This window comes from Etheostoma spectabile, chromosome 8 (assembly GCF_008692095.1).
Source record: "Etheostoma spectabile isolate EspeVRDwgs_2016 chromosome 8, UIUC_Espe_1.0, whole genome shotgun sequence".
Lineage (NCBI taxonomy): Eukaryota > Metazoa > Chordata > Actinopteri > Perciformes > Percidae > Etheostoma > Etheostoma spectabile.
Genome location: NC_045740.1, coordinates 8,575,888 through 8,590,347, shown reverse-complemented (window position 1 = coordinate 8,590,347; position 14,460 = coordinate 8,575,888). Strand labels below are relative to the sequence as shown.

Genomic DNA, 14,460 nt, shown 5'->3' with positions numbered 1-14,460 from the left:
ACCCTCAAAAATTGGCTCACAAACCCGTTTTGCCTAACCCTTCAAAAGGACACAGGGATGCGGTTTCCCCTGGGACTGCACTCTGTGCTCACACATCTGGACAATAAAACACTTATGCACCAATTTCTGTTTGTTTAAATTCACTCCCTTCACCTGTATCCCGCTAAGTTAAGCCCAAAATTGGGACCTGGGTCAACACCCCCACGTGCAAATTTGGTTTTGGGCTTTCAACCCAAAAGACCCCAGAAAAGTTCGTCAGGGTCCAAATGCTCCACTTTCCCCTCCACTCAACACTGGTTTTAAAACCCCGGCTGTGTGCTGAGCCCCCTTTTCCTACTCCCTCTTCACCTCCAAATTTCAAGCCGTGTACAATCTAATTCCTCATCAAATTTGGGGGCCCACACTCCCGGTGATGGGGCTCCTCAGCAAAAACGATGAGACTGCCTCCCGGGAAAGATCCGCACCCGGCCCCCATGGGGCCTGAAAAAAACCAGTCCTCAACAAACCCCCCAAAACCAAAGGGGCTCATCGTGGGTTTTAGAAAGGGGCCAAGGCACCAAAACCCCCCTCCAAATCGATGGAATGGCTGTTTTTACGTGCTCCAGTTTTAAATTTCGGGGATCCACCTCTCGGGGACCTGTCCCCTTTTCAACCCAAACCCCTGCCTGGGCAAAGGGTCACCACCCTTTCTTTTCCCAGACCTGAGGGGAACGCTTTCCTCAACTATCCTTTTAAATTTTTATCGCTTTGCAATAGAAAGACCGCCTGACAAAGTGCAACAGTGTGGTATGGGGGCTGTTTTTGTTGCAAGCGCCGGCACTGCAGGGGGGTTTGGGGAAAAACCCCCCACCTCCTCCCCCGGGAAATCCCCTGCCCGCCCGGCCATCCAGAGGAAAAAAGCTGTTGCTCGGCTCGCAGGGCCCGAAGGCCCCCTCCCCCGCCCCAAAACTGTTTTCCCCCCTGCCCTCCGGGAGGCGTTTCCGGGGCCTCCGTACCGACCAGCAAATAAGCCCGGTTTTTTTTTTCCCCGAGCTGTCTCTTTATTTAAAATCCAATCCTCATTTATCCCCTTCCCCTCATAACTACGACTCTTCCCCCTCCCTCCTCCCACCTGCCCCCATTTTGTTATCTGCAATTATAATGTTCACCCTGCACTGCTGACTGTTACTATAGTAACGCTGTTTACTCTCATCTTTTGCACTACTTACCTTTTTGCACTATTTACTTCACTTGCACTGCTGCTGTTTATTTATTTACAGTACCAATTTTTTACATTTACATCCGCACTACCGTACTTTAACTGAAAATATGCAATTACTTTCCAAACCGCCTTTAATTCGGATAGTTCCTGCCCCACTTTACTTATTTCTTTAGTATATTAATGCTGTTTGCCCCATATCTGTAAAAAATTTGAATTTTATGGGTAATACCCCACCAAATTCCTAGCTGTAATCTTGCTCACAACCTGTTATCTATTTTTTGGGTATTCTGGGACAAACCCACTGTAAACTCTGTTTAAATAGTATTTTTCTATATTTATTCTTACAATCCATGTCTTGCACTTACGGAACCATTGTAATCCTGCACTTACTCTATTGCACTTTGGTTACCCAACTGCATTTCGTTGCCTTGTACCTTACATGGAAATGACAATAAGTTGAATCAAATCTAATCAATCTAATCATAAAGTACACAAAACATTATGTATTGTAAGAGAGATGAGAACTATTTAATATACAGGCACATAATTATGATACATAAGGAAAAAATATAGGGTACATAGGTCAGCTAATGAGAATACAAAACAACAGAGACTTTAACTGTGTTGTATAATGTGCACAATATAGCAGGTCTACAGAACGAATACACTGCGTGCACATTAAGTTTATTAGGATGCAAAACATGTAATAAACTAAACTATTCACCACTAAACTGACCAAATATACAGTATTTGCAAAAGTAGACAACAAATACTTAGTATTTGCAGACATATATGCAGTACTAGCTGTTTACCCTGTTAAAACGAGATGGATAATGTGCAGCAATACAGTGTGATAAATGGGTATCTTTTATAAAATGTTAAATGTTTATAGATTCATGAAAAGAAAGTAAATGTATGCGTGCTACTATGCATTAGAAGATTCACAAATATACGGTGCATTCAGATCAGAAACTGCAAACTGCTTAAGATATTTGCCCAGAGCAATCATTTTTTGTAAAAAAGGAAGCATAACTTCACAGCAGTTTTTTTTAATAATTAGTAAGATACCCCCATATAATTATTATGGTGTTGGAGTTAACTCAAGAAAACATTAAAAACAGACAAGAAATGTATTTATATCCCCTAACTTTTGCAAGACGGGTACAGGACAGTCACATTCCAAATTGGGCCCTCTAATTTTAGCAGGGGAGGGTTATATTACCATACTGGGAGGGAGACTGGGAAGTGTGCAGTGCAGTCATATGACAGGCTTGATCATGAGCCAGCCAGGTCACCTCTAAAGTACTCTTTCATTTGAGAATAGGGGCCTGCATTAACAAAGGTCAGATATGCAAAAGCCTAATACAAATGCCTATAACATATAATGTCTTGTTATAAATATACCATTACTCAATTTATGTTTATAACATTATGGAGAAGGTCAGCTGTTTTGGTGCCTGAAATGCAGTGCTGTCCTGCACATGTAAGCAGGTTATTGCAGCCAGACCATAGACTGGAGAAATAAGGGTCAGACAGGGGACAGTAGCAATTACATAATCTGTTGACTTTCAACAGCCACCTTTGACCCTATATGTAAACAATGTCCCCATGCTGGCCACCTTCATATACACTCAGCAATGCTAAAGTCACTCTCAAATGTCACCCTGTAAACCAAGGTTAAATAACGGTCCATTGTTCTAGTGTAGAGAAGTAAGAGAAAGGGGGGCATTTATTGATTTGACGCGTTAAAACATTACCTTCATCAATAAGCAAGGAACTAAATGTTTTATTTCAAAAGTCCGTGAGCTGCTCAGTTGCAGCTCTGATCAGGCTTTAATTCAGATCTGAGGGTGTAATGCTATTATTACTGTCATCTTGGTGCTGCTTCTTCTTTTGCTTGCTCGTGCAGCAGCAGAGACCCATCAGTTTACGATATAATAATAATAATTTGGTGCTATATAAAGAACTTTCCTGGTGTTCTAAGGCTTGATTGGTAACTGTGGTTGTAAAAAAAAATAAAACATGGCGTATGTGCTCCATCTACTGGACTCGTTTAGAATGCACTAAGACGGTCTTGGTGAGCTTACATTGACCTCTGCTGGTGGAAATGTATGCATACGATTTGAGACTTTGGATTTCTACACTTAACAATTTAAGCTTTCTTGTCCCCAGAGTGAAATTCATCTTGAAACAGAAACACATATTTGTACATAATTGACCTAAATATAATAAAACTCAAAAACAATATAAAAACATGCTTAAACCCCAACACAAACTAACAATTTACAATACTATTTTTGGATTGTGTTATATTGGCTATGACCAGTAAGTTTTAGGAGAAATGTTAAGATTCTTGTAGTTGTAAATGTGTCGCCCTACTACAATTACTACTCAATTTACATGATGCAAAGATACTCCCTGATACCTCCAAAAACAAAGACATACGTCTCCATCAGGCAATTTATGCTTTAAGATGTTGCCTTGCTTTTTAGCCTTGGTTTTTGGGGCTGCTTTTACTTAGAACTTCAATTATGTTCACTTCAGCAATCTCCAAAAATTATAATTATGATGATGATAATGGTCACAATGGTAATGATAATTAAAGCTATTACTGTTATATATCTTTGTAATTGTTTAGCTTATCTTTAAAACTTATTTGTATTTTTAACAGTTCTTTTCATTGCTATTTATAGTTTTTTTTAAATTATTATTATTATTATTATCATTATATTATTATTATAACATATCAAGCAGACTGTTCAATATAGCGTTTAGAACATAATTAATAATAAGAACCAATAGCAATCCTGTATAGGATGACGTTAGGTGGTGCAGCAGGGAGGAAGGCTGTGTGTAAGGTGTACCGACATGGGAACAAAATACTGTTATTGATGGCCTTTCTTGTTGTTGGTCTAATTTGTTAAACAGAAATACAGTGGCTGTGATTGGCCTTTAACAAGGAAGGGTTAATTCAGTTAATTCAGTAAAACAGCGTATTGGCAGGACAATGCAGAACCTTTAAAGCTATACATTATCTGTTTTTCAGTATTCATAGATTATTGCTTTGGTCACAATAACAGTTCATTTACCACCGGTGAATAGAATCGAGTTTCTATTGGCTGTGCAACAAAGAGGGGAGAGGTCAAGAGGTTCTGGCGTTTTTTACATTATACCAACTTCAGTTTCACCTACAATTTTTTAAATAATAATATTATTTTAAATATTATTTCAAACATGCAATGTTCATTAAATAAAATTACAAGTAAATAGAAATACGCATGAAAATGCAAGGAAAAGCGGATGAAGATGGATGGATGGATGGATAGCCTATGTAGTGTATTCTCAATGTGAAATGGTCTAGATAGAAATTCAATGGTAGAGCCCATGAAGCAAATCACATTAGCAAGCCAACGATGAACACACATGTGCGTAAAAATTGTCTGGCAGCATGTTTTGTTCGTTTATGTTGCTCCACGCTGCAACAGGCTACACCCTAGCATGCTAACACTGCAAGCTACCATACCAAAACGGGCAGCCTAGCCCGCATCGTAATTCGCGAGCAGCATGAAATAAAATAAATGGTGCCAATTTCTGGTTTGAGTTATTGAAATACAGTGGCACAGGCACTTAATATATGCAGTTACAGCCACTAGAGTTATTCCCACAATGAGCTATCCTTAATATGCCATTTCTGAGTCTGTAGCTTTTGGGGAGGAGAGAGGAGGGGGCAAGTTGGAGGTTGTGGGTGTGGCCTTGACCAACTGCCACTTTGCTCTTTTAAAAGCCATGATGATCTCTCTCTCATGGGTGGGCCAAATTCTCTGGGTGGGCAAAGCAGAGAAAGGGGTGGTAACCTTGCCCCTTATGATCTTACTCGTCAAGGCTCCAATAGAGGGTTTTCAATGAGGTCATGTTTTGGGCAGTAACCCCAATGCGCGGCACTCTGTGTAAACAATTGAATGGAGTACAGTGGAGTATTGTGCACTTTGGATACTTTAAGTGAACGTAGCCATGTCAACAACAGAAAAGCATCCAAATGCAAAGGCATATAAGGGAGGACTTGGACCACAAGAAAAGACACGATATTTTGAGAAATTACAGTTTAATGGCGGTGCAGATCCCTAGTTGGCTCTCTCTTCTTAGATCCGTGACGACCCGGGGATTCTTCCTTCAGTTGCATATCCCGATATAGCTAGTTAACTACCTGCTTTTATTGCCGAACCCATACACAGCTGCAGACCTTAAATCCTACAACGGATTGGAGGCTTGTAACCAGATGGAATAGGGATGAGTGAGGAAGATGCAATACCAAGTCCTTAACAACCAATGGGTTGTGAAGGCCAAAGTAAGTAATGCAATAACCTCTTTAATTAACCTAACCTTAACTGTACGACATCAATGCAATACTCAAGGTGTAACCAAGTGACTCTCAATCGTTTTGTTTTTTTCATTTAAAAGAGCCCCAGTATGTTATCTACACTACCTTAGTGAGTTTGAGTTTTGCCAACTACTAGTGCCTCCTTTCCTTGATAACTTCTGGCATTCCTCTCCCTGGTTTTGAATAACTTTTGGAAGTAAATAATATTCCAAATGTTTTTTCTTGGTCTGACCTATTGGTACAACCTAAAACACGGCAATAATAACCATTTTCCTACTTAAGTGCCTGTGCTTTGTGGTGATGCAGAGTATCTCCAATATGGCGACTTCCGGTCTGATGACGCGTCGTAAAAACCCTCTATAGAAGGGGCTCAGACCACCATCCACTGTCCATGTTTTTCTTCCATCTGGGAATGCCATGTGGACTAGCCAGACCCTAATCTGCAGCGGTGGAGGAATGTCTGACAAAGCGAGACTAGTAAATCAGTAGACGGTAGCTTTATAATTAGAGGTGAGACGTTTGAATTTGTTTATTTTGCACAATAAAATCAAGACAACAGTAACACAAGAAAAGAAGGTAATAAAATAAAGTGCAGGTGAGATTAAGAAAACCCCTAGTTTAATCTAATCGGAAAAAATAGGTTTTGTGTCCGTTAACCTCTACACCTGATGGATGTTTATCCACTCTTTTTTTGCCCTCCACTGACTACTAAGGGAAATTTCTGCCTTTGGAGCTGCTAAATGCTCAACTATGTTGACCACCTAGTCACCAATTTTGATTGGTGCCGGCCAGGAAGTACACAGTGTGCTTTCTAGAGCTGCCTGCTGCAGGTGAAAACTAGGTTAATGAGCACAGAGTTGTGGTCCAGAAAACCAAAAGATGTATCTAAAATAGATTGAAAGGCTCCAGGAGCAGAGGGGGACTGCAGAAGTGGGTTGCAGCTGTGGGTTTGCACATACAGAACAGCAACCCCTTTCACATTATACATACAGCACAGTAGTCAATTGATATTCATATTGCTGTATGAAAATATATTGATCAGTTGAACTTTAAAACTAAAGAACAGTGATGGTTTTCAAGACTCTGTCAATATCAGATCATAAAACAGGACTCGACTTGTCAAGTCAGTGGATATTGTGCTTTAGTAGTGCATATTCCCAAATAAAATAACAGTTAATTCAATTTCCACAAACCAATAGCCACTCAGTGAATCTGGGGCTTTTTAAGGCCAATGAATACAAAATATTAATTGATTCCTGTGTAGTGGAACAATTATTTTGCTGGGCATGGAATACAGTACGTCCTTCTTATAGACAGGAAAATATGTTGCTTAACACAAAATCAATATTGCAGTATCACTATATTGTAAGTTACCCTGTGATTTCCATACTTATTGATTTCATCCTGAATGTTGTATGTTCTAACACTAAATTCTGCTTTGATTACAGTGGCTGCGCCCCTAAAACAGCGGCTCCTCAGGGTCTGGATAATGAAGCTACCAAGAAGCGGTGGGATCTGAGTGCCTCAATGGTTTGTCTGACATAATCACAGTGACATCGCCGATGATCGTCATCATCATCTTCATAGTACCAAAGAACTGCCAAGTGGCCTGAGGCAGGACTGGTGCTCCTTCTAATGAGCATATGTGTGGCTAATATCAGCTCAGATCTTACTTAACAAGACAAAAACAGACAGAAATTCACAAGTGATTGACATTTATTCAGAATATACAACAAACTACTTACAAAAATACTATGGATTTCATTATGTTTATTATTTTTTTTCCTTAAACAGAAGCGTTGCTTCACAAGTTAGATGGAAGCTGTATGATCTTTAGTTTTGATTGCCATTAGCGTGAAATGACATTTTAATTGACAAGTTTCACCAATGTCTACGTTGACTAAGGGCTTGAATGTCATTCAGTGTTACTAGAATTATGTGTGCTTTGAAGGTTTTTGTAACACTGTTAGCAGCAACATTAATTCTTTTTTCCTCATAGGGCAATAATGTGCTGTTATACATAGCCCATCGTTTTACCTGTTCCTTAAGGCATAATTTTTATTAATTCACATAATGTGTATTCTGAGTTTAAGAGACCAGCAACATTGAAATAAAAACACATTTTGGTTACATCATTATGAATTAAAAATGCTCCTAACACAATAAATGTTTCTGTCCACTGTATTTTTTTTTTTTTTTTAGGTTTCTTTTTCTTGAAGGCACTTTGTACAAATTTGCTACAGTCAATTTTCATTTTACTCAAAGCTACATCTCAGACAAGTGCATCACATTTTTCTTGTTAAAAGAAAGTCCATTAATGGTGCTAATTACATATGCACAAAGTGCACCCAAGTGGCCTTCTGGCTACAAATGAACCCTGTATGTTCCCTACGCATTACATTATCATGTAATAGAGCTAGTTGAGAAGAATAGTACCCTGTCTAGGCATTTACATTCAAAACTGTAATACATTTACAGCAGGTGTTGAAGTCAAAAGATAATAGTTTTTAAGGTTGGGTGTAACACAGGGAGGAAGTCTATCTATATTGCTTAGTTTCAATATATTTTATATATACTGTATATTTTATATAAATTATACATTATTCAACATCTAGATGGCTGTAAGTCTACACAGCTGAACCCATGGATGTACTTCCTGACACGTTATGGTGTTAGCCTTTTCTACACCCACAATATGTGCTGCATAAACATCATCACTAACTAATGAGCCAGCTCTTCAAAATCAGAAAGCTGTTTCATCTGCTCCACTTGCATAGAGTGCCTTCTCACAAGTTTCTTCTTGGACTTGAGGCTGCCTCTCTTTGGTGTGTTTGGTGCTACTGGAGCTATTGATCTAATACCCGTGGTCAGAGGTGAGGAGGGCTTGCTACTAGCCCCGATGTCAGGAATGGGAGGGTTGGGGTTAATGTTGAGAGGGGGCAGGTGGCCCGGCCTGGTGTGGGAGATGTGGTCCAGCAGCAGTGTGCCCGAGCCTCTCCTCTCCAGGAGGCCAGGAGCACGCCTGTGTGCTGTGCTGGGAGAGGACGGGCTGGTGTTGATGTCTAGCGATTCTTTGGAGTTGGTCAACATCGCTAGTGGAGAAGTGTTTAGTTTCCTTCGCTCCATTGGGACCTTAGGAGAGTCTAACATGCCAGAGTCTGAGTAGAGCTGTGAGTCTGAGTCATAGTGATCGTTCCCCAGACGTCTCCTATGCATTGTGTCTCTCAGACTGACGAGTCCACTGCTGCAGCTGCTGTCCTGTTCTGTGGGCACAGTACTGCGCCGTGCCAGTGGCTGTTGCTGGCTAAGAGATCTCTCATATGATGCTTTGGACGTTAGAGGACAGGATAGGGAGGTTGTCATTTTGCATGGTTGTTCACCCACCAGAGGGAATAAGCTGTCCTTCCCATCCACACTGCTCTGTCGAGATAAAGCTGACCTCTTACTCAGAGAGAGTCCGTTTACCCCTGCAACAACATCTTCATCAGAGCTGGCTTTCTTACTCTCCTCATGGGCGGCAGCTGCAGCAAGGACTGAGGGAGCGATCAGCCCCCAAGGCTCTGACTGCAGCCTCTTCAGCTGAGGCAAACGTGCACGTTTGGGGTTCGCAGGCCGGCGTGTTGGAGACGTGGGCCCGTTGACGAGCTTTGCAGCGGAAGTCGAGGTTTTCAGCTTGGTCTGGAAACTGAAAACTAAGTTTTGCTGCTCGTGCTCAGGTGTGGGAGATGCAGTGACGTTGATATCAGACGGAGAGGTGCAGTATGATGGGGAGGAGCTCTCATCCAGCTCTGGTGATGGGGGGACATTTAAGTACTGTTTGGTAGTTTTAGTCCCGGACGGTGACTTGTCTGTGGTGATTATGATGATCTCCTTGCCTTTAGCTTTGCATGCATCCAAGAGCAGTTTTAGTGTCTTCTTATCATCAGCATTGATGGCGTAGACTAGGGTTGAGGCCCCGCTCCTGTCATCTAGACTGGGATCAGCTCCATTGCTCAGCAGGTGATCCACCACCTCATGCCCAGCCTTGTGGATGCAGGCATGCATTAGAGCTGTCCGGCCGGCTTTGTCCTGTATGTTGGGGTCTGCCTGGTTGTCCAGCAAATATTTCACCAGCTTTGACTTGCTCACACTCTGCTGGTCAGTGTGTGTGGACATGCAGGCCACCATGAGTGGCGTCTCTCCACGTTCATTGCTCTCGTTGATGTATGCACCTCCTTCCAACAGGAGCCTAGTGAGTCTTAAGCGTCTGAGCCATACCGCCTTCAGGAGTGAGTTTCCATCTGTCCGCAGCTCCAGTATATCTGCCATCTCCCGGCCAATCACAGATCTTCTCTGTTGAACTTACAGCGCACAATCCTTTGAACAAAGCATAGAAGTAGTTCAGCTTACATCGCAAAATCCTCATAATTTAAGACTCACATTATTTGATCTTTTAATGTTTTGCTAAATCATCACTACCAGCAGGTGGCAGTCTCTTACACTTACAAATGTTACACAATAACTTAGTGTTACAGATTTCTGATACGGAAATAATGTATTTATACAATAATTCAGATGAAGGTAATATATAAAAAATAAAATGTAGTTTTCCAAGGAAACCAATCATTTACATGCCAAAAAAAGCATGTCTATGAAGCAGACAACGTGGTTAACCGCACCTGTTAGATTCACAAACAAATACAGATGGATGATCATGATATGTGGATATTAAGATCAAAGTTGATCTCCTCATGTCTGTCAAGACAGGCGCTCGTTTGTGTCTTTTTCCAGAATATGTATAGGCGCGACGAAAAACGACGAACAAAATCACCCATAAACCTATACGTGCGCAAATGCCCCAGCCTTAGTCATCTTTTTCGAAAATGTCTAACAGACTGGCTACAACAACGTGTTTTTATTTTAATATCTAAAATTAAAATAGTGACATGCGACATTAAATATCGGCACCCTGTGAGGCGTGAGTCGCTGTCCATGGTTCTCATTTTGGATAACTTGGAGACAGAAACGCGCTGCATTCCAAATGATTGTGTTGGTTGTCTAATTCTACGTTAAATCCAACATTAGAAATTTTGTTTTTTTATCTAAATATTATTTTTCATTGTAGCATACACATACTTACAGCCTATGTTAAGTATGGATGTGATAGGTCCATCTATTTCTATCAGCCTTTTTCTAAGATGAAGAAAGCAGCCATAGCCCTATAGATACGCAAGATGACGACAAAGTTGAATCCTTTAATCTTCGTTTTTTTTAATAATTTTGCAAAACAACTTAATGTCTTCTAATTATCTTACCCAGTCTGAGGAGAGGTTTTCCATGCTCAAAGTACCCAGTGCTTTGCCATGCAGGAGGGAAGGAATCGGAAGAAAATGTATCATTCAGAAGAGAAAGTTTGTTGCAATTCTTTGCAATATCCCTATTTTTTAAGACGCGGCTGTTCCCATCGACGCGTCCTAGTACAGGTTACAGGACGCCGTACCTTTCTGGCACCATAGCACGCATAGCATGAGCAGTGTGGCTTCTGTTATGGAGGCTCACTACATCAGTCTATAGGGGAGTATTCCTTTCACTGCGCACTCAAGGATCACAAGCCGGAGATGCTGCGGGTTATAAATAACTTACTTTCCTGCTTGTTGAATGAAACGTGTATTCTCTTGACGTCAGAGTCGACCAAAAATAATTTGCGTCTGATGAAAACCTCTGTCCTTATCTCCAGATCTGCCAACCCAGTCTCACGGCAGTTCGTGAAATAGTCACGAAACTGGGTTGCATCTGCAGCAAGCTGTGCTAGCTCCCAAACACGTGTAAATGCTCTGCCTGCGTGTATTGTATCTAAATTATTTCAAAAGGACAATTTGTAATTAAAAGCAACTGACAATGTTTGGCCTACTCATAAAGAAAATGAGGTAATAATACTTTTGCTGGTTACTCCTTCTTCTTCATCCTTATGTGTGAAATCGTGCCTCATATAGTAAGCCTCTGCAATAAATACACTATAATTTAATCTCTGCAGTGTGGAACATCAGTGGCAGTTAGAATAAACTTTATTCCATAGACAGTCTTCCTATCTGCCATGTGATAAAAGGCACAACAAAGACAATTCAGCTGTAAAATTTGAGAAAGGAATCTGTTCTAGACCACCATCACACTGCTCCTTGCCGGAAATGCCAATATGGTAAATGCATGGGCTTCCTTACACATTTAAGCTTATTTATACAATTCTCCAACCAACTGTGTCTCTGATTAGCCCATTTCGCTGCTCAATAAATGAAGAGATGGAGCACAAATATTTCACACCTATCTATATTGACTGCACAATTAAAGAGGCCAAAACTTGTAGCAGCCATCACAGCTATACAACCTAATGGGGACATTTCTATTTTTAGGTTGCTATGAGACAGCACAGAAGCAGTTTCTAATGAGAGCAGTGATGTTCTCAGCTCTACAAGGAACAGGTAAATCAGACACATGACATTCCACCAAGGACCACAAGGCTTTTGTGGCATTTACTCAAACCACCACCACCACCACCACCACTGCGTTCAATCATTAGTCCTCTGACCCCTGCTCTTTTCCTCTGAGACTGGGACTAATCACTTTCTTACCCATCCAAACACTTGACGTCTTAGGACTCCAGTAGTCAATGCTGGCATTTCTCACCTATGATTGCCTTCTCAGCCCCCCAGGGACATGTTGTTTATGAGACATGGGGAAGGTGGTTTTATAAACCAGCCTTCTAGATGTCATCCAAGTCAAAAGATTATGTCCCTTCTATTCAAGACACATTGTAACAGAAAGGTCTGTGCAAAAATCGGGTCTTGATTTATTTAAGTATCTTCATTTATATAAAAGACTTATATAAAATAGAGTGCTGATCTCATTGTAAGTATCAAGCAACCTGAATGTACCTGCAACATATGCCCTTAAACTATTCCTTTTTATTCTAAGAACTGGTTGTCTCAACACATTTTTGCATAGAAAACATAAAATGCAACTGTTATTTAAATGGTGTATAATGTAGAATTTTTGCGCACTTGATTGGATATGACCTGCATCATGGACAGACCTACCGTCAACAGGGACATGATGGCCCAGGGATCAGACCAGTGCCAAAGCTCATTAGCACCGGGAAGCACAGAAACGTCAGCAATCCTCATGCAGCATGATCTTTTGCCCAACGATGCTGTCGTTGGCAGTCTATTGAAGGGAAAATAAATAATTAAAGTGGAGAGAATAAGCGCTATCACCCCTGGGAGCAGTTTCCATTTTCAGATATCTTACATCACAGCTGCTGCTCTTCGTTCCCTCCTTTCTAAATATATCATTTCCTTCAGTCTGCATTGTGAGATTTTTACTCAACAGACTACAGTAGTTATCAGAGTATTTATAGATCCTGTCAAGGTAGGCCAACATGTAAAAGTTATCAACAGTTATCTGATTATAATGTCTCCTGAAGTAGTCAGTAACAGAAAACGTGGTGTTTGGCCTCAAATCCCAATCGATGACAATGTTTCATGAAAAAAGGAAGGAAATGGATTTGAGTAAAAATGATAATGGAAATAGGCTCAAAATGATTACATGAAATCTGCAATTGATTATTCTGGTACCAGACCCTAAATTGACCACTGGTATGTTGATTAAAAGTCTGGCTTCACTTCCCAATGTCAGTAAATCTTTGGGAAATTGTTTACCGATATAAGACTTAGATAAGACGAAGATAGATAGATGGACTTTATTCATCTGAAATTGGGAAATCACTCTGCATTCAAGTGATTATTATTTCAACATAAGTTAATAATCAAATCATCAATCATTGATGAAATTACAAATTTTTCCCTCTGGTGTCAGAACACACAGGCACAAATGAGTGAGGGTGGCTGCATCTGCCCATGGCTGGAGCAGTTGCTCGACGGCACCTTGGCAGTGCCCTTTGGTCCATACTGGGACTTGAACCAGCAGCCCTCCGGTTTCCAACCCAACTCTCCACCGACTGAGCTTCTGCCACGCAGGAGCACAGATTGCTTGGACTGGCTAACTTAGCTTAACATAAAATGTGACAACAGGGGGAAACAGCTAGCTTGGCTCTGTCCAAAGATGATGAAATCCACCTGTACCTTGGTTTTTGTTGCTGTTTCCTCTGTTCCCTGGAATTTAAGCGCAGACACATACTGATATCAGTCATCTGTCATAGGAAATTTGCGCCTGTCAAACAGAAGGATGTTAGATGTGAATACAGAAAAAGTTATTTTTATACAATTAACTCATGAGGGAGATCTCTTTGTAATCCTGCCCATCTTTCCATCTTGACAACTTCATTTGCATTTTGAAACAGAAGTGGATTTTTCCAAAGTGTATTTCCTCTGTTGTTGTGGTGCTGTATGTGTTTCTTCCTCTGTGCTGGTTGTCTCTTTAAAGACTGAGTTTGATATTCTCATGGCATTTGGTGTCTCTGCGATTGTATCAATTGAATGTGTGGGCTGCGACAGCAATGAACTGGCACGAACCCTGCTGCAGCTTTGCACCGGACTGCTCAATGCCTTCCTCCTTCCTCTGCAGATTTAGGAAAAGATGCCTCCAGAGCAGCTTAAAAACCTGCCACCTCTCACATATGCTGCAAGTTATAATTTTTTTACTCATCCACTCATGATTATGTCCCGTGAAGTATAACACATTTTCAGACACTTTGATCTTCACATTGAGAAGTGCTACTTTCTTATACTTTAAATCTTGAAATGGTTCCACTCCTCCTCTGCCTCCTTCTCCTTCATCACTCATTCTGTTGTGCAAACCAACACCTGCCCTTCTGGCAAGCATAAATTGAGTAGACCATTATTCAAGAGCATTATACAGGCAACACATTTGCTTGGTAATCATTGTGTGT

At 40.9% G+C, this 14,460-nt stretch overlaps 1 protein-coding gene across 1 annotated transcript; it reads right to left on the bottom strand.

Annotated features, from left to right (window-relative positions):
* Positions 1-7,277: 7,277 nt before the first annotated feature.
* Positions 7,278-11,329, bottom strand: ankrd34c (ankyrin repeat domain 34C). Its single transcript, XM_032524400.1, has 2 exons — positions 10,874-11,329; positions 7,278-9,935 (listed from the first exon to the last, which is right to left on the bottom strand). The coding sequence occupies exon 2, from the start codon at positions 9,885-9,887 to the stop codon at positions 8,301-8,303; it is 1,587 nt and encodes a 528-aa protein (XP_032380291.1). The 5' UTR covers positions 9,888-9,935; positions 10,874-11,329; the 3' UTR covers positions 7,278-8,300.
* Between the last annotated feature and the right edge of the window lie 3,131 nt (positions 11,330-14,460).